Source organism: Galeopterus variegatus, unplaced genomic scaffold (genome assembly GCF_000696425.1).
Source record: "Galeopterus variegatus unplaced genomic scaffold, G_variegatus-3.0.2 Scaffold2334, whole genome shotgun sequence".
In the NCBI taxonomy this organism is placed as follows: domain Eukaryota; kingdom Metazoa; phylum Chordata; class Mammalia; order Dermoptera; family Cynocephalidae; genus Galeopterus; species Galeopterus variegatus.
This window is the reverse complement of record NW_007728445.1, coordinates 59,732-83,203: the sequence shown is the minus strand read 5'-3', so window position 1 is coordinate 83,203 and position 23,472 is coordinate 59,732. Positions and strand designations below refer to the sequence as shown.

The 23,472-nt window shown below is 41.6% G+C and overlaps 2 protein-coding genes across 2 annotated transcripts in view; both read right to left on the bottom strand.

Annotated features, from left to right (window-relative positions):
• Nucleotides 1–23,472, bottom strand: part of RADIL (Ras association and DIL domains) — an 87,306-nt gene that overhangs the window by 53,632 nt on the left and 10,202 nt on the right. The window lies entirely within an intron of this gene.
• Nucleotides 9,662–11,784, bottom strand: PAPOLB (poly(A) polymerase beta (testis specific)). Its single transcript, XM_008581358.1, is given in 1 exon segment — nt 9,662–11,784. A coding segment is annotated over 1 exon segment (2,055 nt). The 5' UTR covers nt 11,754–11,784; the 3' UTR covers nt 9,662–9,698.

Below are 23,472 nucleotides of genomic sequence, written 5' to 3'. Positions count from 1 at the left end.
GTAAGAATCTGGTTGTTGTTTGGAGGACAGGGGACAAGATTCTGCATTTCAGTCATTTAAGAACCACAAATGAATGAATATAAGTTCTGGTTATTGTCTGCAAACGTGCAGAATGAATTCCAGTTCCTTGGAAGAAAATTCCAGAGACGACAGTGGAAAACTCCTGTAAAGAACGCTTCATCACCAATACTTTTGAGGACACAGAAAGTGACACTGTGTGGAAAATGTGGACAGTTGTGGCTCTGAGTTGAAAAGAAGACTTAGACTCTATTGCGCTCATGTATACACAGTACTAATTTTTGTGTATGCACAGAACTAATGCAGATTATAATCCATGTTTAAATAAATCTTTAGATGTAATAGAGTTCTTTTGTTATATACAAACATAAAAATCCTAAGTAATAAGAAAGAATTATGTCCTAGTTTAAATTGAAGGGATTTTTTTTTATGTTAGTGGTAAGTAAATACTGGCGATCTTTTATTAAGCAAAATGCAGTATACACAGGAATATGTGTTGTGAAATTGTTCCTATAACTGATCCCAAAATATATAGAGTACTCTATCCACACCATGGAATATTCCATAACCATTAAGAAAAATGAATTGAAGCTATAACAGATGATATGGAGAGATTTCCAAAGAGGGCCTGGTAAGAAAAGTAAGATACAGAAAATTAAGTATATAATCCTGTTTTTTAAAAAACAAACTTTGACAAAAAGAACCTTGTATGTATGTGTGTGTGTGTGTGTGTGTGTATAAACATATATATAAACACTTACATATATATATAAACACTTACATATATATATAAACATATATATATATAAACACTTACATATATATATAAACACTTACATATATATATAAACATATATATATATAAACACTTACATATATATATAAACACTTACATATATATATAAACATATATATATATAAACATATATATATATATATGTTTAAGCAGTCCTGCACAGGATTATACAAGCATAAAAAAAGATGGAAGGCCACTGTGGTATGCAAAATTCTAAGATGGCCCCATGGTCTCTGCCCCTGGGATTACTCTGTGATTGTGTTGCATGGCAGAAGAGATTCTGCAGGTATAATTAAGGTTACCGACTAGTTGACCATAAGACATGGAGACTGTCCAGTGGTCTGAACCTAATCACATGTGCATCCTCAAGGCTGAGAATTTTCTCCAGCTGGTCACAGAAGAGAAGTCAAAGAGATTCAAAATGTGAGACAGGTTTGGTGCCAGGGAGGTTCTCCAGGCAGGAACCAGGGAGTTTGCTCAGGTGTATATTTGGAATATATAGCTGAGATTTCCAAGCAGAATGTGGGGAAGGTGCTACCCGGGTGCTCTCGGAGCAAGGACCTGAGAGCAGTCACTAGCCAATAGTCAGTGAGAGAAAGAAAAAGAAAGACAGAGACTTTAGTCCTACAACCCCAAGGAGCTGAATTCTGCCAGCAACCACATGAGCATGAAAGAGGCCCCGAAGCTCCAGAAAGGAATGCAGCCCCAGCAGACACTTTGATTGCAGCTGTGTGAGACCTCAGCAGAGCATCCAGCTACCCTGTGTCCAGACTCCTGACCCATGGAAACTGTGAGATAATAAAAGAGTGTCATTTTAACCTACCAATTTTAGCAACAGAAAACAAGTATAGATTTTAGTACCAGGTAACGGGGTGCTGCTGTAACAAATACCTAAAATGTGGAAGGTGCTTTGGTAATTAGGCAGTGGATAGAGGCTAGAATAACTTTGAGAAGCAGAATAGAAAAAAACTAAATTGCCTTGAATAGGCTATTAACAGAATGTGAACAATAAAGACATCACTGGTAAAGGCTCAGAAGAAAGTGAGAAGCACTTTCCCAAATTGCATTAGAGAAAGCTGAAATTGCCATGAACAGCAGAAATCTAGACTTTAACACTGCTGCCAGTGAAGGTTCAGAAGGAACTGAGAGGCATGGTATTGGAAACTAGAGGAAGGAGGGTCCCTGTTATGTGTGGGCAGACACATTGAAATGCATCCTGCAGTTGTGTGGATGCAGAATTCCTTTTTTTTTTAATTTATCAATATACAATGTAGTTGATTTTCATGTACCTTTACCAATTCCTCCTTTTCCTCCCTCCCTCTTCCCCCTCCCCCCATCAACATCATATCTGTTCACTTATCTTAACAAGTTCAAGGAATTGTTGTAATTGTTGTGTCTTCTCCCACCCTCCACTTATTTGTGTATATCTATTTATTTTTATTGGCTCCCACAAATAAGTGAGAACATGCTGTATTTCTCTTTCTATGCCTGTGGAGTGCAGAATTTCTAAATGATGAACCTGACTACATGCTGAGAAGATTTCCAAGCAGAATGTGGAATGTGCTACCTGGTTTCTTCTTGCTGCTTATAAAGAGAGGCAAGAAGAGAGAGATAAATTGGAAGGAAGAACTGTTAAGCAAAAAAGAACCAGCACTACATAACCATATTAGTCCATTTCTGTTGCTTATAACAGAACACTAGAAACTGGATAATTTATAAGGAAACAAAATTTATTTCTTACAGTTCAGAGACTGGGAAGTCCACAGTCCAGAGGGGCAAAAGGTGAAGGCCTTGGTGGCAGCTCTTCAGTGATGCAGGGTATCAAGTGGCAAATGAGCTAATAAGCAAGAGACAGCTAAACTCCTCACTTTCCTTTTAAAGCCATCAGAACCATGCCCACTACCACTCATTAAGCCATCGATGGATTAATCCATTGTCAAAGGTAGTCCTCACAATCTAATCATCTCTTAAAGGCCCCCTCTTTCAATTACCATAATAACATTTCCCACCTCCTAACACTGTTATAGTGGGGATTAAGTTTCCAATACATGAACCTTTGTGGGACACATTTAATCTACAGCAATGACTTTGAAAATGCTCAGCCTCTCCAGATGACAAAAGAAACAGCTGCTGAAAGTGTGGTACAGAGAAAAAGCTGAGTGTATGCCTGCACAATTCTTTGCTGAAACCTCAGAAAGGTCAAAAGGTCAGAGTCTCAGCTATACAAAAGACTCTTTCAAGAGATTAAGGGTGTTTCTCACAGATTTTCTTAATCAAACCAGAGGACTTTGAGGAGTTTAAGAGCACTGCCCTACCACCATCTCAGCAGAAGCTAAAAATAGAGAAGAAATTATCTCAGAAACATCTGTGGTCATGGCTTTTGTCTAATGATGTGAATTCCCATGAAATCTTTATCCAGCCCACAAGGTTCTTGAGAAAATTATATTGGCAAAAACACTGCTGGCTTAGTCTGAAAGGGAGAGAGAGAGAGAGTACAAAATGGAAGGAGACTGCTGACAGTAAGCAGGCTTACAAATATGCTACCTTTCATGAAAGAGGAAGGATGACTCAGAGAATGAAACCAAGAAGCCCAGAGGGCAGGGCCAAGACCCCAGAGGGCACAGCAGAGAGATTATTTTCAGGCCTTTAAACTCAACCAAAGAACTCCAACTGGGGTTTGCCTGGCTGGATTTCAAAATTGCTTTGGGCCAATGACTCCTTTTTACCTCCCATTTCCCCTTTTCAAACCAGAGTGTCTATAACTATTATCTTGTGCCTGTCCCACCACCATATGTTGGGAGTGTTGGGATAGACAACATGTCTCTTTAGTTTCTCAGGTCCACAGATGGAGAGAAATTGCACCCCAACAGTTGGGATGAATACCCATAAGCCAAATTCACACTTGATTGGATTACTTAGATGATGAGATTTTGTACCTTGAGATGGAGTGAGTGCCTTTTGTATATAGATACAGATATGGATTACTGGGGCCAGAGGACAGACGGTGGTGGCCAGAATTCTAAGATGACTTCCAATGACCCTTGCTTTATACAATCTAGCTCCGATTGAGCTTGAGTGGAACCTATGACTATGATAAGATTTCATTCTATTAATTATGATTTGCTATATGGAGTATTAGTCAGTGTTCTGTCGCTTCTAACAGAACACCTGAAACTGGATAATTTATAAAGAAATAAAATTTATTTCTTACAGTCTTGGAGACTGGGAAGTCCACAGTCCAGGGGGCTTCACATCTAGTGAGGGCCTTCTTCTTGGTGGGGAGTCTCTACAGAGTTCCGTGGCAATGCAGGGCTGAAAAAGAGTGCACTAACGTGCTTCTTCCTCTCCTTATAAAGCCCCTAGTGCCATTCCTATAATAATCCATCATCCATTAACCCATTAATCCATTCATGAGAATATAGCCATCATGGTCCAATGACCTCTAAAAAGCCCAACTTTTCAAATGCCATATTGGGGATTAAACTCCAACACGAGCTCGGAGGGACATTCATACCAAAGCATATGGCAAAGAGATTTTTGCAGATATAAATAAGTTTACTATCAGTTCACTTTGGGTTCATCAAATGGGAGATTATCCAGGTAGGCCTAACCTAAGCATGAGACTTTTAAAGGAAGAACTAGGGAGATTTGATGTGCCACTTCTGACTTGAAAATGCTAGGGGCCATATGGCAAGTTATTTGGAAGTGTTCTTTAACTTCTAAAAATATGAGGTGTTTTCAAAAAGTTCTGGGAAAGATTCATATTATCTTCAAATTCTCTTTTTCCAAGAACTTTTTGAAGTACCCTCGGCTGTATGTTGTAAAAGAGAAGGTTATCATTGCCTTTCAATATTCCATTCTCTCCTTCTTCCCAATAGCATAATCCCTGTGCTGTTGGTAAGGTAATGTACCCAGCTAATAAAAACTACATTTTCCAGTCTCTCTTGCAGGTAGGTATGGCCATGTGACTACGTTCCAGTCAGTGAAAGATAAAGACAATTTGCAGGGCATCTTTGCCCTTCCCCCTCTTCTTTCCTTCTTCTTGCCTCAAATGAAGATGGGACGGCAATGGCCCCCACAAGCAACCTGCACTTTGAGGTGACCTGGAGGATAGAAGGCATGAACCAGAATGGTGGGGACAAAAATCAAAGAATCTGGTGACCAGGAAAGCCACCTTACCAGCCTTCAATATACTACATGTTATATGTAACAAAGTAAATCTGTATTGTGTTCAAGCTACTGTTACCTGGCCAAATGTAATTCCTAACTGATTAAGAGGTTTTTAAGATATCACTTTAGTATTGATTTTTTATTTATAAGACATTTCACACATGTGAAAGTATTTGTAACTTAGACATAACAAAATTACACCATTCATCCACTACCCAGTCTTAAAAAAAATGGACCATTCTGTCTACTCTTCCAACCACACATTCCTGCCTTCTCCTCACCTCTCACCCTGCCAAAGGGAACCACTATTTTGCATTCTGTGTTTAACATCCCCTTGATTTCCATTTACAATTATACCACACATTTTTGTAACTCTAAATTATACTAATCTACTTTGCTTGTTTTTAAACCTTATATAAATTGTATCACTTTTATGGGGGTTTTTTTGCAATTTGCTTTTTTCCTCAACATTATGAGACTCATCTACATTGATGCATGTAGCTATAGTTAATTTAATTTCACAGCTTTATGGTATTTATTGCATGAATACACCACTATCTTGCCATTCCCCCACTGGTGGATATGTGTGTTATTTCAGGCTTTAGGCTACTACAAAACACTGCTATATACACACTTGTACTCATCTCCTAGCTACCCATGGGACAGAGTCTCTAAAAAAGTGCTTCCCAACTTTTCTGACACCATGGCATCTACAGAAAATTATGATATTTACATGGCACACTGGAAGTAAGCTAGAGGGTGTGCAGAATTCTGGACATGGCTGCAGGCCCACAGGCTCTGGCCACCCTGGCAGATAAAGGGAACAGTAAGATGAAGTACACCAGAGCCCCACAGCGTGATGGCAGAGAACTCAAGCAAAATAATTGAACACTGGGTGTAGCACAGCAGCAATTATACCGAGTAAACTGAACTGTTTCCCAAAGGGGTCAAAACAACTTGTTACTCTCACTGGCACCATGTTAGACTTCCTACTGCTCTTCATCCTAACCAAACCTAGATATTGGTAGACTTTGACTTTTGTGTGTGGTGGGGGAACTCTCTGGTCTTAATTTGTACTTTCCTTATTACTAATGAGATTGAGCATCTTATTTATTGGCCATTCCTGGTTCCTTTTCTGTGAAATGCCTATGCATTTCTTTTGTCCATTTTTTTTGTTTGATCTTTTTAAATAGATTTTTTTTTTTTTTGCCATCCTTAATATATTCTGGATAGTAATCATTTGTCAATTTTACATATTACAAAGTCTTCTCAGCTTATGGCGTTTTTCAGGTTTTTATTTTTCACTGTTCTTTACTTGATGGACAGATCTCTTAACTGTATCAATCTCTTCCTTCGTGGTTTGAGCGTTTTGGGTTGTCTAAGGAAATTCTTCTCTATGCTATTTGTTATTGATTTCTAACTTACTGTTCTGTAGTCACAGAACATGTTCTATGAATCAGATACTTTGAAAAATGTTGAGCATTACTTTCTGATCTAGCATTAGGTTAATTTTTATCCACGCCCAATACTTAACTCGAGAATAAATGCATTTTCCAGTAGTTGGGTGGAGAATTCTATAATAAATGACCACTCGATCACTGATGACAAATGACAGCTGGAAGATGGGTGACAAATCCAGCCCCGGCCATCTGCTAATGCATTGTCTGTGGCTGCTTTAACTCTACAAAGGCAGAATTAAGTAGTCGTGACAGAGACTGTATGGCCTCACACAGCTAAAAATACTTAGTATCTGGCCCATTATAGAAAAAGTTCACCAACCACTACTCTAGATTGTGTTCAAAAACTGTTTCCCTTCTATTTTTGTCTGCTTGATATTAATGCAAGGGCTGTTTTTAAGTCTTCTATGATAATGACATATTTGGCAATTTCTGTTAATCTGTATTTTCATTTTGCGGCTGAGTTATCAGGTGCAAACAAGTTTTAAGTCATCACATTTTCCTGCTGCATTATTTCTTCTATCATTAATTCAGTGGCCCTTCTGTCCCTAATAATTATTTTTACTTTGAAATCTGTTTGAATGATATTGCTACTACAGCAGCTTATTTTCATTAGCATATCTTTTTTCCATTCTTTTATGTCTTTACATTTTGGATGTGTCTCTCGTAAATAAAACAGCATACAGCTGGGCTTACTTTTTCCATGGGATCCGACAATCTCTGTCATTTAATCAGAAAGTTTGGTCCATTTACTGCAGTGACGAATATATATTTTCACTTCCAACACCTTAGCTTGTATTTTCTTTTTACTCTATTTTTTCTGTGCTTCCCCCTGCCCCCTTTCTTTCTTGCCTTCTTTTTGGATTAAGGTGTTTTAACTCCATTTTTTTACCTTCATTGATTTAAAATTTTAACCTATTCTTGTTTAGTCTAACATTATAACATGCATTCTAGACTTTAAAAAGTCAAAAAGTTCATCAGTGTCTCCACCCTCCTTCAGAACAATGTAAGAACATCTGAACTGTTATTGTCAGATATAAACATTATTGCCCAGTATTTCTGTCTCACTTTGGTTGTTTGCCATTTATTTTTATTGTTTTTAATGGAGAAATACATCATCTGTTTTCAAAATATTACTTGAAAATACAGGAGTACAGATACTATAAAACAAACACCAGTCATGAGACACTACATACATCATACGAAAAAAATAGTCTGATATTCAGGTAGTAAAAACTAGAATTAAAAAGTCCCAAGTTCCCAGCTTGGTAAAACAAGTACAGTTACACGAAACGTTTAATAAACTAATTTTTCCCAGTGTGTAAACAAAATGACAAGATTAAATTTGCGTCTAGCAATTTCAACCTAACACCATAGCTATTCAAAACACACAGATACCATGCACACACATCACCTGATTTATTATTGTGGTGGAAGGGTAAGGTGATTGCACAGGGCAAAGATGTGAGAAACAAAAATATTGTCTACTAGAGATCCAAAAGAAATGGTGAAAAGAAAGTGTCAATTACTACATATCCTAAAGAGAAAAAGACTATATTCTAACTTTGGAAAATTAATCTGGAAAGATAGGGAGAGAGTTTAAAGTAATTGCAGTTTAACATTAAAAATGCACATGTGGTAGAAAAAAACACAGTTGAGGGAGGAGAGGAGTCAGAACAAGGCTAACTGGAAAGCCTATAAATTTGCTGTGTCTAGAAAAACTAAGTTTTCATTCAACTACATCTGTTTTCCTTCATGTTTCCTAAACATGGATGTTCTGCTGTTTAATTATAAGGGACTCTTTTTTTTAATTTAAAGAAAAGTATTATTAATCTTTTGTAGTATAAAACAAAAGAGTAGAAAGCTGACTAGATATACCACTTGCTATAAATCATTTTTTTGTTTCTACATGTAGATTTTATGGATGAATTTTGGTAAATTATTTAAAAGTAAAAATTGATTTAAAATTCTTGGAGAAAATGCCTTTTTGCCTACATGTTTAAAATTGGAAATTAACTTTCCTATAAGCAAATATTCTGCAAAATATACAAAACTTCCCATATGTAGAGATCAAACGACCATCCAAGATCAGTAACATGTTTTACAGGCATTATGTTTAGCAAAGTTTTTCTAAAATATTAGCCAGGGAACCAAAACCTGGTGCTTTGTGCTATGTGACCACAGGATTGTTGATTTCACATCATGGTTTACAAAATATTAGTATTCCGGTTTTTTTATGAAACAACATACAAGCACACCTTGTGCACTCAAGCAAAGAGAAGAGGGGAGGCAAAAGGCTTTTTTGCTTTAGGACAAATGATTGAGGATAAGAGAATATAGAGCATTCTTAGCTCAAAGAAAACGTCTGATCTCTGATTATATACTCCCTGAAACAATTCTATAGATAAAACCAATGTATCATTTCTTGATCATGTCCCATCAAAATCAATGGCTTACTAAGTATTGTTTTGATGTCAAATATATACTCTTAGGGTATATACCCTAAGAGTTCATTTTAAAGGGTTACAGCTACCTTACAGGGACTGAGCTAGATGTACTTTTATGCTTTCCCTGAAGGAAAAGGATAGTACATCACAGCACAGTGGCATCCAATTTTAAGATTAATCATGAAGAAACCTCTTCAGGAAAAAAACTAAATTCATCAAGTTGAAAAATCTAAAATTAGGTCTAATAAAAAAATACATAAAGTGCATCATCAGTATAAAGAATTGTGATACCATTTTGTATTGCAAATTTTCCCAGCAATGCATCAAACATAAATCCAGTCCAGATGACAGTCATGGGTACACATATAGCTGGGGTTTTTTTCTTTTTTTAAGGGCAGCAGTCCTTTGAAATAGTTAAATGTAACTGCTGCTGACACATTAATAATCGGACACATTAATTACTGTACTTCCAGTTCCACATACTAATCCGGACTTCTGATCAAGATTAGCCCAGTAAAGGAAGTTACCAAATGAGCCTAAATCTAGTTTGAACCGTATCTAGTCTGGTATTTTTTATTCTCCTTCTTCAGTATCTGAAGACAAGAGGTTGAGTTGGCAGATATCATTTATGGACCCTTGAGGTTTTTATCTGTTCGATGTTTTACTGAATTCTTGATAACAGGAATAGGATTTGCAAGGAGAACAGGAATACTGGAATAGTATGTACTAGATGTTTCCTAAGAGTCCATCCAACAGAGAAGCCAATGCCTGAATTGTTTCTAATTGAGTTGTACTTGTCTCCTCACCAGGCTAGTCCTCTTCTATTTTGGTTTTCTTGTTCCTCTCTTCTTTATGAGGTGAGAATGTCCTCTAGACTCCCACTATAGGATTGGATATGTTTGTTGCTGTGCTTCCTGAAGGTCTGGGTGGGTGGTTCACCAGACATGCTGAAGAAACAGCTCTGGTGACAGTGGGCTTCGGTGGTGGAGAAACAGCAGGTTGTGAGGCAGTCTGAAGAATACTTTCACTTGATGCAACCCCGGAGCTTTCACTGGGATTTGTCTGTTGCAAGGATACTTCAGTAGCCTGTATGTTGGTCACAGATGCTCCCATTACAGCCAAGGCAGGACTATTTCTGCCCTGAGAGCTACCAGTCAATGGGCTAGTCTTCATAGCAGTAGTAGGTGAAGGCACAGACATATTTTCACTGCCTACACACAAGCTGAAGCTGTTGTCATTCAAAGCTGTCAACCTTATACCTTCTGTTGACTGTGTTTTCTTTTTCTGAAGCACATGATTAGGTAGTAGTTGATGAAGTTCCTTTCTTCTTAAGTGCATTGCAGCAATTTTCATATCCATCTCAAACAACTTACTATTTATTGCTTGCCTATACACTGTATCTGTGAAAGACTGAATATCATAGGTGAGATCAATGCTGAGAATTTCAGAGTTTTCTGGCTTTTTTAACACCAACCCAATCACCCACATTGTACGAAATTCTTCTTTGTCAAGATTTTCTTTGGGTGCTGGAAATGACTGGGGATTCACACGTGCCAGTGTAATAAATTCATTCTTCTCCAAGCTTCCAACCAGGATTCGGATCTTTGATTCCACCAAACCCACCCATTCTAGATGTTGTTTTTCTGTTGGTGCACTTGCCAGAAGTACAATATAATGGTTGTACTTTTGAAAAAAGCTTGGTGCCTCAAAAAGTTTGGACCACTCTGCTTTACTCAGCAAAATTTCATGTGTGATGGCAAGCCCTTGTTTAAACTCCTCAATCATGACCATCCTGGTTGAAACAGACACATTGTATGTGGAGTTCTGCTGTGGGTATGCTGGTGTAATTATAGGCATAAGATGGTACCTATCACTAGGATTTACTCTTGGGTCCCATACAGGCAAATTAACATTCTGTTCCTCAGGCTCTTTCAATAACACTGGATTTGGCCATTCCCATTCAGAAAATACTAAGAAAAATTTATGTACAAGAGTTGATGCTATCGCATTTGGATAAAGCTGACAAGTTCTTGCTACTAGCATAGCCCAGGAAACACCTCCAAGAAAACCTAATATATTGGAATAGATATTGTGGCATTTGGCCCACAATTTGATGGCTCTCAGAGTTAACCTGAAGTTGTCAATGTTTGGTACTAGATGTAAAATTTCATCGGTTACCCGGCAACCATTAAGGCTTCTTATACATCTAATATCTAAATTTTTAAGCAGACTGTCATCTCTTAGGTCCAAATCTTCTGGAATAGTCTGCAGTGCTAATCTTGCAAACAAAATATCAATCTCTATTCCATCAAAACACAGTTTGATAACTGGTACAAATGCCTCCTCCACAGCCCTTAAATCTTTTACTTCTTCCTGTAGTTTCAATTTATCATAGAAGGAGGTGAAAAAGTCACTTCGATCAATGTGTCTTGGTGCAACACACAATGCGTCAATATCAGCACCTTTTGTATGTACTCCCAATCTGTAAGAGCCAAATGTAAAAATTTTTCCTCCAACATTTTCAATTACAGCTTGTGGAAGACTCTTGCTTTCACTGATTTCTCGTATCCATTCCTTTACCAGATTATTTAATTTTTCCAAAATTAAAATCCTGCGCTGCAGTTCCTCTTCCTCTTCAAAAACCCCAAAGGGCTTCAGGGTTTCGATTAATTTCTGGGTAAGTATGCAGTCAGTCTCCTTGGGGTCTGCTAGACTGATAGGGGAGGAGATGCCATAGTGCTTCTGCGGCGGCGCCGTCTGTTGTGATCCCGGGGTTGTCACCGGAAACGGCATCATCTCTAGCGCCGGCCCCGCCAGGGCACTGCCCCCCCGCACCGCGACCTCCGCGGCCGCCGCCCGGCTCATGATCCGCTGAGGCGGGAAGGGCGGGGCTCCTACCAGCCCTGGTCCGACCCCGCTCCCGCTCCGCACCCGTCGCTTCAAGCGCTTCTCCTCCTTCCCCTCGGCCCCAACATGGCGCCCGGCCCCTCCGCGGCGGCGTTCTGGAACCGCCTGACGCGCGCGCGCCTGCGCACCGGCCGCGCCGCACGGCCTCACGGGAGCGCGGTGCAGGTCGGGGGGATGGGCGGGCCTCACCGTGCTGCCTAACTCGCGAGGTTAAGCCCAGTATCACTGCTTTATATATATTAAATATATATATATATATGCACATATATATATACATATATATACACACACATATACTTACCCAGCTTTAGCCATCTATTTCTTAGCTCACTATTTCCTCTGACATCTCAGATCAACTTCCTTTCTAGGAGCAACTTCATCCCCAACGTGCATCCTTTAGACTTCCCTTTATGGTGAGACTGTATTGGTGGAAAATAGCTCCGTCTTGTTTTCTTCCGCTGGTTCCTGGATGATGGTTTAGCTAGGACTGCATTGTAGGTTGACAGTTATGTTCTCCCCAGCCTTGAAGACCCATTCTGCTGTCTTCTGGTTTCTCTGGTTCCTGTTGAGAATTCTGCACCAGGCTAAACTGCTGCTCAGCTGTCCTTTTATTTTGGCAGCTGTAAACATCTTCTCTGTCCTTCCTGTCCTTTGAGTCCACCACTGTGTCCAGGGGTATATTTTTTTTTTATTAATCTTACACAGATACACTGTGATTCCTGAATTGGAAGAGTCATGTTTTTCATTTCATGACCGCCAGGAGATTCTCAAGCATGTCCTTGGAATAGGTTCTTCCCACGAATCTCTTGATTATCTTCATTTAGACACGTGATAAATCTTCTCATTCTGTGCTCTATGTCTCTTAACCCAGGTTCTTTCTGAGTGATGCCAGATTACCTCCCAGTTCTCTAATTCTCTTCAGTAGTATTTAGTCTGCTGTTTAAGCATCATTGAAGTATCCATTTAAATCCTTATATTTTTATTACTAGAAACATTATCTTATTCTTTTTAAGTCTTCCCTGCCTTTTGGATGACATTCTGTTCTTTCATGTTTTCTCTCTACCTTTTATTTCTTTAAACATGTTAAACAAACTTATTTAGTATTCTATAACTAGCAGTTCCATTTCCTAATGCTCTTTAGAATCAAGTAATAATGTTTGTTTTCTACTGACTCACTTAGAGTGGCATTGCATCTTGTGTCTTGTAATTTTGGATTGTGAAATAATTACTGGTGAGGCTTGGGATTCCTGTGTTGAGGATGTGTCCTTCCAAAAAGGATTTGCTTTGTTTCTACTAGATCCCCTCGTACACTATCAAATTGCATACATTGTAATTTAATTTCTTATCCAGGAACTATCCAGACAAGAACGTGGTGCACTTTTGAACTCCAAATACATGTGAGAGTAAATGTGGTTTTCAATTCTGGGAAGAGTGTTTAGTTTCCCCCACCCAGCCCAGGTCAAGAACGATAACTTCCTTTGTCATCTCTTTTTACCAGGTAGCAGATTCTTCCTATTCCATCTTTTCACACACTGTGTCACACTTTCGGGATTCCAACTGCATTTGGAAGTGTGTGAGTGTTGGCAGGCAGAGGAAGTGTCTCAGTTCTAACTATCTACCTTTTAAGGTCCCAAAGGCTTTCTGTCTTTTCTTGACCAGCTGTTATGTTTTTTAGTTGCCAAACCGGCAAATGCCTCCAGGGCAATTATAGTTTCAGAATTAGCTAAGATTCTGAGGTTTCAAGGTATCCCCTAGGAATTTCCTTTATATTCTTGAGTACTCAGCTATTCATTTAAAAGACGATTTTTTTATACTCATCCAGCACTTCCAAGTACTTTATATATAGAAAGATTTTTCAGGATAATTAATTCCACATTTTGCCAGAAATATAAGTACTTACTTTTTAACCCATTTTAGTTTGGCTTGCATTATCAACATCCAGAAAAACTGCTATCAGAAAGGACTTAGTGACTTCTGTATTGCCCACTCCAGTGACCACAACGGCCAACATCTTTTTGACCTACAGTAGCCTACATCTATGGCCACTCCTCAGTCTAATCTGCTGATTCCTTCTCCATTACTTAGTCTCTAAATGTTGGAGTTCATCTAGTTTCCATACTAAGCCCTCATTTCTCCTCATTATAGGTACATTCACCACCTAAGTAATCTATCAATTTCCACAGCTTTAAATATCACTTGCTTTCAGATTAAATTTTTCTAATCAGACTCTTTTCTGAGCTCCAGATCCATATTATCTGACTGCCAATATTTGCCACCTTCATTTTGATGTCTCAAACTTAACATAGTTTAAAGAGAATTCTTACTCTTTCCCCCATAATTTGCTTCTCTCTCAGCATCTCCATCTACCCAAGCATTCATAGCAGTAAACTGGGAGTCATTCTTGACACCTCCCTCTTTCTCATACTCAACATCCAATTTATTTACAAATACAGTTGATTCTACCTCCAGAATATATTTAGAATCTATCCACTTATCTCTACTTGTTCTCTCATAACTCTAGTCAAAGCCACCATCAACTCTCACCTAGACTTCCACAATAACTTAATTTTATATTACTGACCTTTTCAGAGTATTCTCTACTAGGAGTCAGGGTGGTCTTTTAACCCATTCGGTAGCCTCCCATTACACTTAGTCTAAAATCCAAAATACTTAACAACCCAGGTTGATCTTTCCCCCGAGTATCTGTCCAGCCTCACCTCCCACAACTTTCCCCCTAGCTCTAGCTACAATGGCCTTCTTTCAGTGCCTTGTGTTTGTTTCATTTTCTCTCATCTCTTGGTCTTTGCACAATGCTGCTCACTCTGCCCAAAATGCTCTTCCTGCCCCCAAAATTGCCCACTACTCTTCACCTGGTTAGTGTGTTATCATCTTTGAGACTGGCTTAAACTTCACCTCCTTGGAGAGAATTTCCTTTGTCCCCATTCTAAATTAGTACCTATACTTTTCTTTCATAGCACATAAAAATATCTGTAATTATGTTTTTTGAGCGGTTATATCTGTGTCTTTACTGCCCACTAGACTCTTAGCTCCATAAAAACATGATCTATTTTGTCAACTGCTACTTATTCAACACCTAGTCAAGTGCCTAACATATAGGAGCCACACAATAAATATTTGCTGATAAACAAATGAATGAATGAGAAGAAAAAAGAAAATGCTTTGTCATTTAAGTCACTGGCAAATCAATATCCAGAAGACCAATTTCTTAGTTCTGATTAGGTGGAGGGACTGTTTCAAATCCACACGTTGTGACCTTTGGGAAATCATTTAATGATTAATTTCACAGCTACTCACATAAGATGGCTACACAGAGTTTTCATAGTTGCATGACTATAGCACTCTATTCCACTGAGATACCTTTTGATTTTACAGTGTTTCGAGGAGAGACTTATCTTGGCTTGGTGGGGGAAGGAGGAAGCCTCAAAGTCAGTGCCTAAGGATGTGGAAGGGCCACACATTCACACAAGGCTCGATATTGTCATGGCAGCTGTTCTGGAGAGGGTGCTGTCCAGCAGTGCTTACTAGGAAATGAAGTGGACATATACCCTACAATCCAGCAATTCTATTTCTGGAAGAATAGCCCAGAGAACTCTGCACAGGCCCTCTAAAGGTTCCTTACACCATCGTTTGTAGTAGGAAGAAGTTGGGTGCAAGATGAGTGCCCATGACTGAGGAATGGATAATGTAGTACATACATGTAACAGAAAACTATGCATCAGTCAAAGCAATGAACTGAATTTACAGAGAGCACCATGGGCAGATCTTAAAAACTAGACTCTGTGAGTTACAAAAAAAGCAATGAGCTTTATAGCACAATCCCATTTTTTGTGTGTGTGTGTCTTTTGTCTTTTTTCCGTGTCCGGCAACGGATCGCAACCCTCAGTGTTGCCCCCGTACCGGACCGGGGACCGGCAACGGGACCGCAACCCTCGGTGTTGCTCCCATGCCTCGCTCAGCCAGTGAGCTGGAACCGGTCTGTATGTGGAATCCGAACCCTCGGGCGGAAGTGCCGCCGCGCTTCCCAAGTGGCGCACTTATCCAGTGCGCCACCGGGCCGGCCCAGCACAATCCCATTTTTGTAAATTAAACATACATACAAAACACTTCTTCTGTTTCCAAGATACGTATGTATCTTTTTAAGGTCCCAAGGGCTTTCTGTCTCTTCTTGGGCATGAAACCCAGGAAAGGTAAACTGGAATGGTGTTCATTAATACACTAGAATGGGTGCCTGAGGAGAGAAGGGCAATGAAAAAAGAAAACGATGCCATCGATCCACCAGGGCAAGTGCCAAAAGATGGGTGGGGGTGGGGGGTGCAGCTAGCAGAAATAAGTGTATGCTGTACTTTCTCTGCTCTTCCCTGCTACCCACATAACAGGTGAGATGGTTGGCCTGAGTTAGGCTTCCAGTCTATAGCCATAGAATAGAGTGAAACTAACTTTCATAACTTTGACCTCATTAGTCTCTTACTCTATGGAAATGAACTATTGCTTTTTAAATGATTTTTATGTGGCAGACTGTGGATTAGCTAACCTCAGCCTTCACAACTCCTTCTTCTTTGCCTTCTACTAGAGAGGATGGAGAGCCTAAATATTTGATGGTCCAGCTTCCTCTGCAGCGAGAGCCAGCCGTGTGGAGGAGTCATTAGTGAGGCTGGCGGTCTCCTGCCTAGTCACTCCAGCTTCACCATCTGCGAACTGTACGCTTGTCTCAATCTCATGTTTTCTATTGGGTGTTTTGTCTTTTTCTTACTCATCTTTATCCCAGTTATTCATCACGTCAGTTTTGGATTTCACAAACATTTTTTCTTCCAGTATATTGCCTATCTTTTAACTTTTTCTATATAATGACCTTGGTTAAACAAAAATTTTTGATTTTGGTATGGTCAGATCTACCTTTTCCCCTTACGGTTTGCACTTTTTAAGCCTGATTTATGAAATCTTTCTTCTGGCTACATAATTGACATCTATATCTTCAATGCAATTGGAGTAAAGATCCAATTCCATTTTTCTCCATATACTGAAGCCAGTTATCCCAACACCATTTACAAAACCTCTCCCCAGGATTTTGTGAAGGCTCTACATCACACCAAATTCCCATGGGGTGTTTGTTCTGTTCCTGCCCCGAAAACCACACAGTTTCAGATACTATAGCTTTACAACGTGTCTCTCTCACCCTTGCTTGTTTGAACCTGTCAAAGGCATTTGTGACTCTATGGAGATGGACACTCAAGTAGAACAAATACCACGGACTCAGGCCTAGTTTACTGCTTTCACTCTGTACCTATCTGAAACCTCTGGAAACATTTCTGCCACTTTAACCTTCAGAAAAAAATAATAATTGGCTGGCATTCTCTGTCTTTGTTAGTATCTTATCTAAAACTATGATAGACACTACCCAAGATGATATAAATATATCTCCCAAAATCTTTCAACCAACATTATCAGTCACTGTTGGGAACTGGCAGATATTAACATGGTTTATATGTTTGTAATAACATAGCTAATATGTTAATACTTCTTGGGAAGGCTTCAAATTGTTGACAGGACAAAGTCGAGTGTTTATTTCCATTTAACCACATTCAAAATGTTGCCCTTATGTCTGCCTGTTTCACAACTTTGAAGAGTTTTGTTTATTATACTGAAATTTGGTACAACACAAAAAGGTATAAAGAAACACATAATTTTGGTATACTAGCTAGACAGCAAGTGCTGGCTAGTAAATTTTTAAAATATACTTCTATGAAGGCACTTTTAAAAATTTGTAGAAAAATAGAATTAAAAGATAATACGAATCTTTCCATGAACATTTTGAAGTACCCTTGTAGAAATTTTTAAATCCATTTCAGTAAAACAGTAAAGAAGTATTGGAAAATATGAGTTAAGTGTTCAGTTTATAAAATCTCTAACTATTCATGACAACCATAAACATATACTCACATCCTGAATATACCAACTTGGAGTCAAATGCTAAGGAAAATCGAGAATTGCGAACTTGGAATCACAGCTTCGATGAGTGAGAAATCTCTGGTATTCTCCACCTACCCTCCCCGCCCCCACACCCTCAGCCTAGTGATGACATTTCTCCCCCGAGGCCTGAGCTCAAACACCCCAAGGAGGGCCCAGCCCTCTGCTCCCCCACCTCCCGCAGGATCCCCACTCCCACTCCACAGGTGCACACTTCCTATGCTGGCTACAATTCTTCCCTGTAACGTCCACCTTGATCATACCTTTGCCAATCTGTCTTATATTTTATGTTTTCCAAACCATATGAAATATGTCTTCTTAAGATATCTTAAGATATCTGATATATGTCTTATACCTTATGTTATACCAGTGGTGCCATCCCCCTGTGTTTCCAGTGTTTAACACCGAATACTACCTGTCGGTGGCTCTTTACAGAATGTGGCTGGGTGTCTGCCATGCCCTCGCAGCTCAGCTATCTCCAGGGGTAGCAGGGAGTGCTACCCATCAAGCAGTGGGGGACCACCCAGCTCAGGGGACAGGAGGGCTGTTAAGCCTCCTTCTCACACAGTGCTTTGATGATGATACTGAAGAATATTAGTTTTTTTAAAATCTAAGCAATGAACTGAAGGATGAAACTAGCTGTGAGCAACTAACCATTTAACTTTATTTTCTCTTTGAATTGGAAATGCCCAAAAATGTCTTTAAAGTTCAATTATTTTTCTAGTTTTACACTTGTGAAGAGGTTTGGGTTGTTTTGCTTTTAGCCAAACCACATAAAATAAACATTTCCCACAATGATTCTATCATTGAGAATACGCTAAACAGAAAATCTCACTCAAGAGGTAGTTATCCCTAAATAAAAAAGAGGAAAAACAACCCAGATCACCTCTTTCATCCTAAGATAAGAGTTATTTAAAAATCAGATTCATAGCAGAAGAAAAAAATTTCAAAAGAAAACGACTGCAAAGAGATTAGGGAACCCACAAGCACAGAATTCACAGCACATGAGTAGCATATGAAGGCAGCAGTGGTTTCATGTGTGCACATGACAGTAGCAGGAGCCTGAACATTACTGGCTGTCACCAGGGGAGTTTGAGTCCTGCTGCCTGCTCATGAATGACAGGTGGGATGACAAAATGCAAACTCAGAGTTGGGTGCTCAGCAATGACACAGATCTGCCACTAGGAGGGAAGGACAGTGCACCCTGTGGACCGGCAGGTGCCCAGAGCGGTCACAGTCTGAGCTCCTGGACAGCCACCCTCCCATCTCTACTTCCTCCCCCACCGCCAGCAAAGAGAACAGATCCCACTCTAGAGTCTTGGATATACGTGGAAACTGGGACCCACAGAGGAGCTTCCTCAGGGCACCAACTCTTTCACAGGTACTTAATGAGCACTTACTGGCTACCAGACAACATACTAAACATTTGATGGGCAGTTTTTTAGCCAAAAGCCTGTGACTGTTATGGGGTGTTCCTGGCCTATGGTTAGCCTGCAGAGACAACCTCAAATCTCGGTGGTTTTAAAAACTCTCTAAGCTAGCCTTTTTATGAAAAGGACACCCAAAGCAAAAAAGGAGGCCCTGCCACCCAGGCACGAACCAATGCCAAGCCTCTGAGGTCCCAAAGGCCATGGAAAAAAGCATCTGCAGGCACAAACAGCAGCTCTCCATGTCACCCTCCTCAAGTTACTGGGCTTCCGAGGCACCCCAAGCCCCTCAGAGAGTGGCCTGGGACAGACAAGCATAGCCACCACCATATCAGGCCCGATGGCTCTGAGCAGACACATGCACCTGGCCCCAGCAGTGAGGCACTGCGTATGGCCAACAAAGAGAGCTCATGTGACCTGAATCCAGGTGGCTAGGTCCAAAGCTGTGGCTCTCCATCAAGGGCAGGTCTGCCCTCCAGAGGACATCTGCTAAAGTCTGGGGAGAAGGAGGGCAGGAGACCAGGGATGCTGCTCAGCACCCTGCAAAGCACAGGACACCTCCCACAGCAAAGAACTCAAGCCCAAATGTCAATGAGGCTGAGGTTGAGAAATCCAGTCTAAACACGTTCTTCCATCAGAAAAAAGGAAGAAAAGAAGGAAGGGACGGAAGGAGAGGAAGGAAAGGAGGACAGAAAGACCTCCCGAAGCTTTGTGCTAATTTAACACTTGCTCCCCCGCCTCCTGTGAACACAAACTCCTCTCTTGCCCTTCCCAAGCACTGACAAAAACCACTCGGCCCTGCCGGCACCCTTCCCCAAAGACAGCCAAGTGATTACTGTCCTTATCTCAGTGACAGGACCCAGGGCCCTAGATACCAGCCTTCCAGGAGGGTGTAGTAAGGGCCGCTTTCCAGCCCCAGTCACAGCCCCACCCACACCAGCTGCCTCTCTTCCAGAACAGAGACACAATATTTTGATACTCTGGAAATCAGGGGGAAACTGGCAGCTATGGAAAAGCAATGTTTATGGAAAACAGAAACCAAAACTGCCTGAGTGCACAGCTATGGGTACATAACAATGGCCCAGATGATGAATGGGAGCTGGACGGATTCCTATTCAGTGCCCTCAAGGAAGCTTCTGGCAGACTCACTTTCACCACTTGACTCTGATGGGGAATCCTAGGTAATGGCAGGAGAAAGACCTGCAGTGTGCTGGAAGCATCGGGATGCCAAGATGTATGCACTGGGCTCTGGTTAATTTCTTCCTCAGCAACTAGTACAACCTTCTGCCCAACTTACTCAGAACCAGTGGGAATCTTTCACTGCAGGAACAAGAACTGGAATAATGAACATAGATGTTACAGTGTCCAACAACCTGCAGCCCAGGAGGGCCGGCATTCATTCACACACATACACACACACACACACACATGCACAAGCACACACATGCACACACACACATGCGCACACAGACAGGCTGTCTCTTCCCCTCTCCACCACTTTTTCCAGATGAGGTCGTACTATTCTCTCCCTGGGAAGGGGGTGACAACCTCACCTTCAGTCCTTTGAGGAAAGAATGAAGGGGATGAAGGTGCCCTGGCACATACCGGGTGCCCACCCAGCCTGCAGTGGTAGCTGCCTTCGTTCCGTCCGTCCTTCTGCAAATCACAGCACCCACCTCTGTGGTATTCATTTCACTGCAGCCAATGCCACCACACAGCAATAGAGCGACACAATGACCTGCAATGAGGGCTGCTTTCTGAGGACAAGCAGGCACCTCGGAGCCCTGCAAGCATCCTAGGAGGCTCAGGACGGACAGGCTGCCCAGGAGGTGCCCTTCACTGGGGCATGTAAGGCAGAGGGTGTTGGGCACACGGGCAAAGCCTCCCTCAGGAAGACTGCCAAGCTCCGGATTCTCTCACTACTTTAGTTTAACGCTGACAGTCGCCAAGCTACTACATGAACAATCCCTCCACTTCTTGTCGCCTCCTTGCTCTGTGACTTGTCCCTGTCTCTCAGCTGTCCCACTAGACCTGAGAACAGGCAGCACTCACTCAGCATGCACCCTCAGGAAGGGGGCAAGACCCGACGGTGGATCAGCCCCTGCCCAAACTCTACTTCCGAGACAATATGAGAAAAATCCTGGGTTGAAGGAATGTGTGGAAAGGCCACCTCCAAATCCACAGAAAGGCTGGATCAGAGTCTTTCCACAGAACAATTCAGAGTGTGTGGGGGGGCATTTTTGTGTCCACATATCCATGTGTCATTTCAATAGCCAAAGACTCTAACACAAAGGTTCTGGACCTTAAGTCAAACTCACCCTGCCCACTGGGCCCTGTCTGTAGCAGCTGGGCTGTAGACTCTGTTGGCAGCTGGTCTGTTTGCAGGTCGCCTTCAGCTAACCCCAGACTGTGTGCCAAGCCTGGCTTATCCATGTGCCTGTCCAGGGTCCAGCCTTCTACTGGGCTCGGGAAGAGGTTCAGTAAACATCTTGTAATGGACAAAAGCATGTGTGCATACCTGTGACTGCCAGTGTGTCTCAAGTCACCCACAGCCCTCTGCAAATCTTACCATCACTGGCCAGTGGCCGGCAGGCACAAGAGTGCACGGACCACACCCAGAGAAGAAGGTCAGCAAGGAAGGAGGGCCCCCTGGGGGCCTGCTCTGGGCAGGTAACACAACCTGCCCAGCCTGGACAAGTGTGTCAGTGAGAATGGTCAGCTTAATGGACTCTTTATTTGAAAGGTTTTGAAAAACCACCACCAAATTAAATAGGCTGTGGGCAGTGGAACTTTCTCTTGCCTTGACTGATATAAAAAGGAACAACTCTAAAACGGGTAGGTGAACATAAAACAAGCTCCCGTTTCCTGCTACATGAAGTCTGGCCTCACTGGCACCAGCAAGCACCTGCATGAGCAGAGCAGGGTTTCCAAGGGCTTCACCTTGCCCAGGTGACACAGGTGACCTCAAGACAGCAAGCTGGGCCCTGGCCCCCTCGTACTGCAGCCCCAGGTTGGTCCTGTCCCACTTGCCCTTTGCTCTCCATGTAGCAGAGAAAACACTGAGCGGAAGAATCACCAGAATTCTGTATCTTACATCAAAGATCCTTCGTCTCTGTGCAGAATACTGGTTTCACTCCTCACACCACCCCTTCCTCTAGCAAGTCTTCTTGACCTCACAGGAGGTCTTTCAGAATGAGGAGTGGGAGGGACCAAAGCCCTCTGGATCGTGACAAGGCACGGTAACGATGAAAACCAAACCTCCAGAACCAGCAACCAGCAGCCTGTGGGGCTTCGGGAGAGGTCACCCAGGTGCAGGCGATCAGGGGTGCCTGTCTGCGGAGACTTTAAAAACAATAATAAAAGCAACTACAGGTTGGCCTGCTTTTTATTATCACTACGTGCCAGCAATTCCAAACAATGTCAGTGACAAAATACTCCTCCCTGCCAGAAGAACCACTTCCACTGCTCTCGCCCCCATGCACACAGAACAAACTGCTGGTCATGTATGATACTCCTGGCTATGACGTACTGAGCATGTAGCCAGCAGCATGCTGCATGCCCTACACACACAACTTCGTTAACCCTTCCATGACCCTGTGCCATGATCCCCATTCTCCAGATCTAGAAACCGAGGCCAAATGCAGTGAAGTAATTTGCCTGAAGTAACAGGAACAGCCTCAGCTGTATGATGCCAGCCATGGCACTCCAGCTGCCATGCAACAGGGTCCTGGTCAGGCCCAAGGGACGCAGTCTGTGAGGCCAACCACTCCGCCACACTGCCTATCTTCACACACCGACACCAAGTGCATGGCGGGCTCACACTAGAAGCAGAACTAGAGGACATGAATGGTCATGACACCTCGGAGGACGCAGACAAAACATCAGCAAGGACTCCAGGACACTTCCGCCCTGAAACATCCTGAAATCGAGTGCCGAGTCTCATTAGGCCACTAAATATCCTTCTCACTCTGGGCAACATAAGCCAAGTCCACTTCCTTGTATAAAGCAACTGTTTTTACAAGAGACTAAGGGAAAGTCAAATATGATCTGAAATACACTGAAGAATCTTTTGATATTTGAAAACATTATTTTTTATGGTGTGTACTTATTAAGATAATCAACTTCCTTTCACCAGTTGGATAACTAGACACAAAGCAGTGGGCCACAGGATGCCAAGTTCACAAGCCCTAGGGCAGGCGAAGACACTCCTGCTCCTGGCCCTCCTCGGACAGTACAATAACCCACTGCCTCTAGGCTGCACCTTC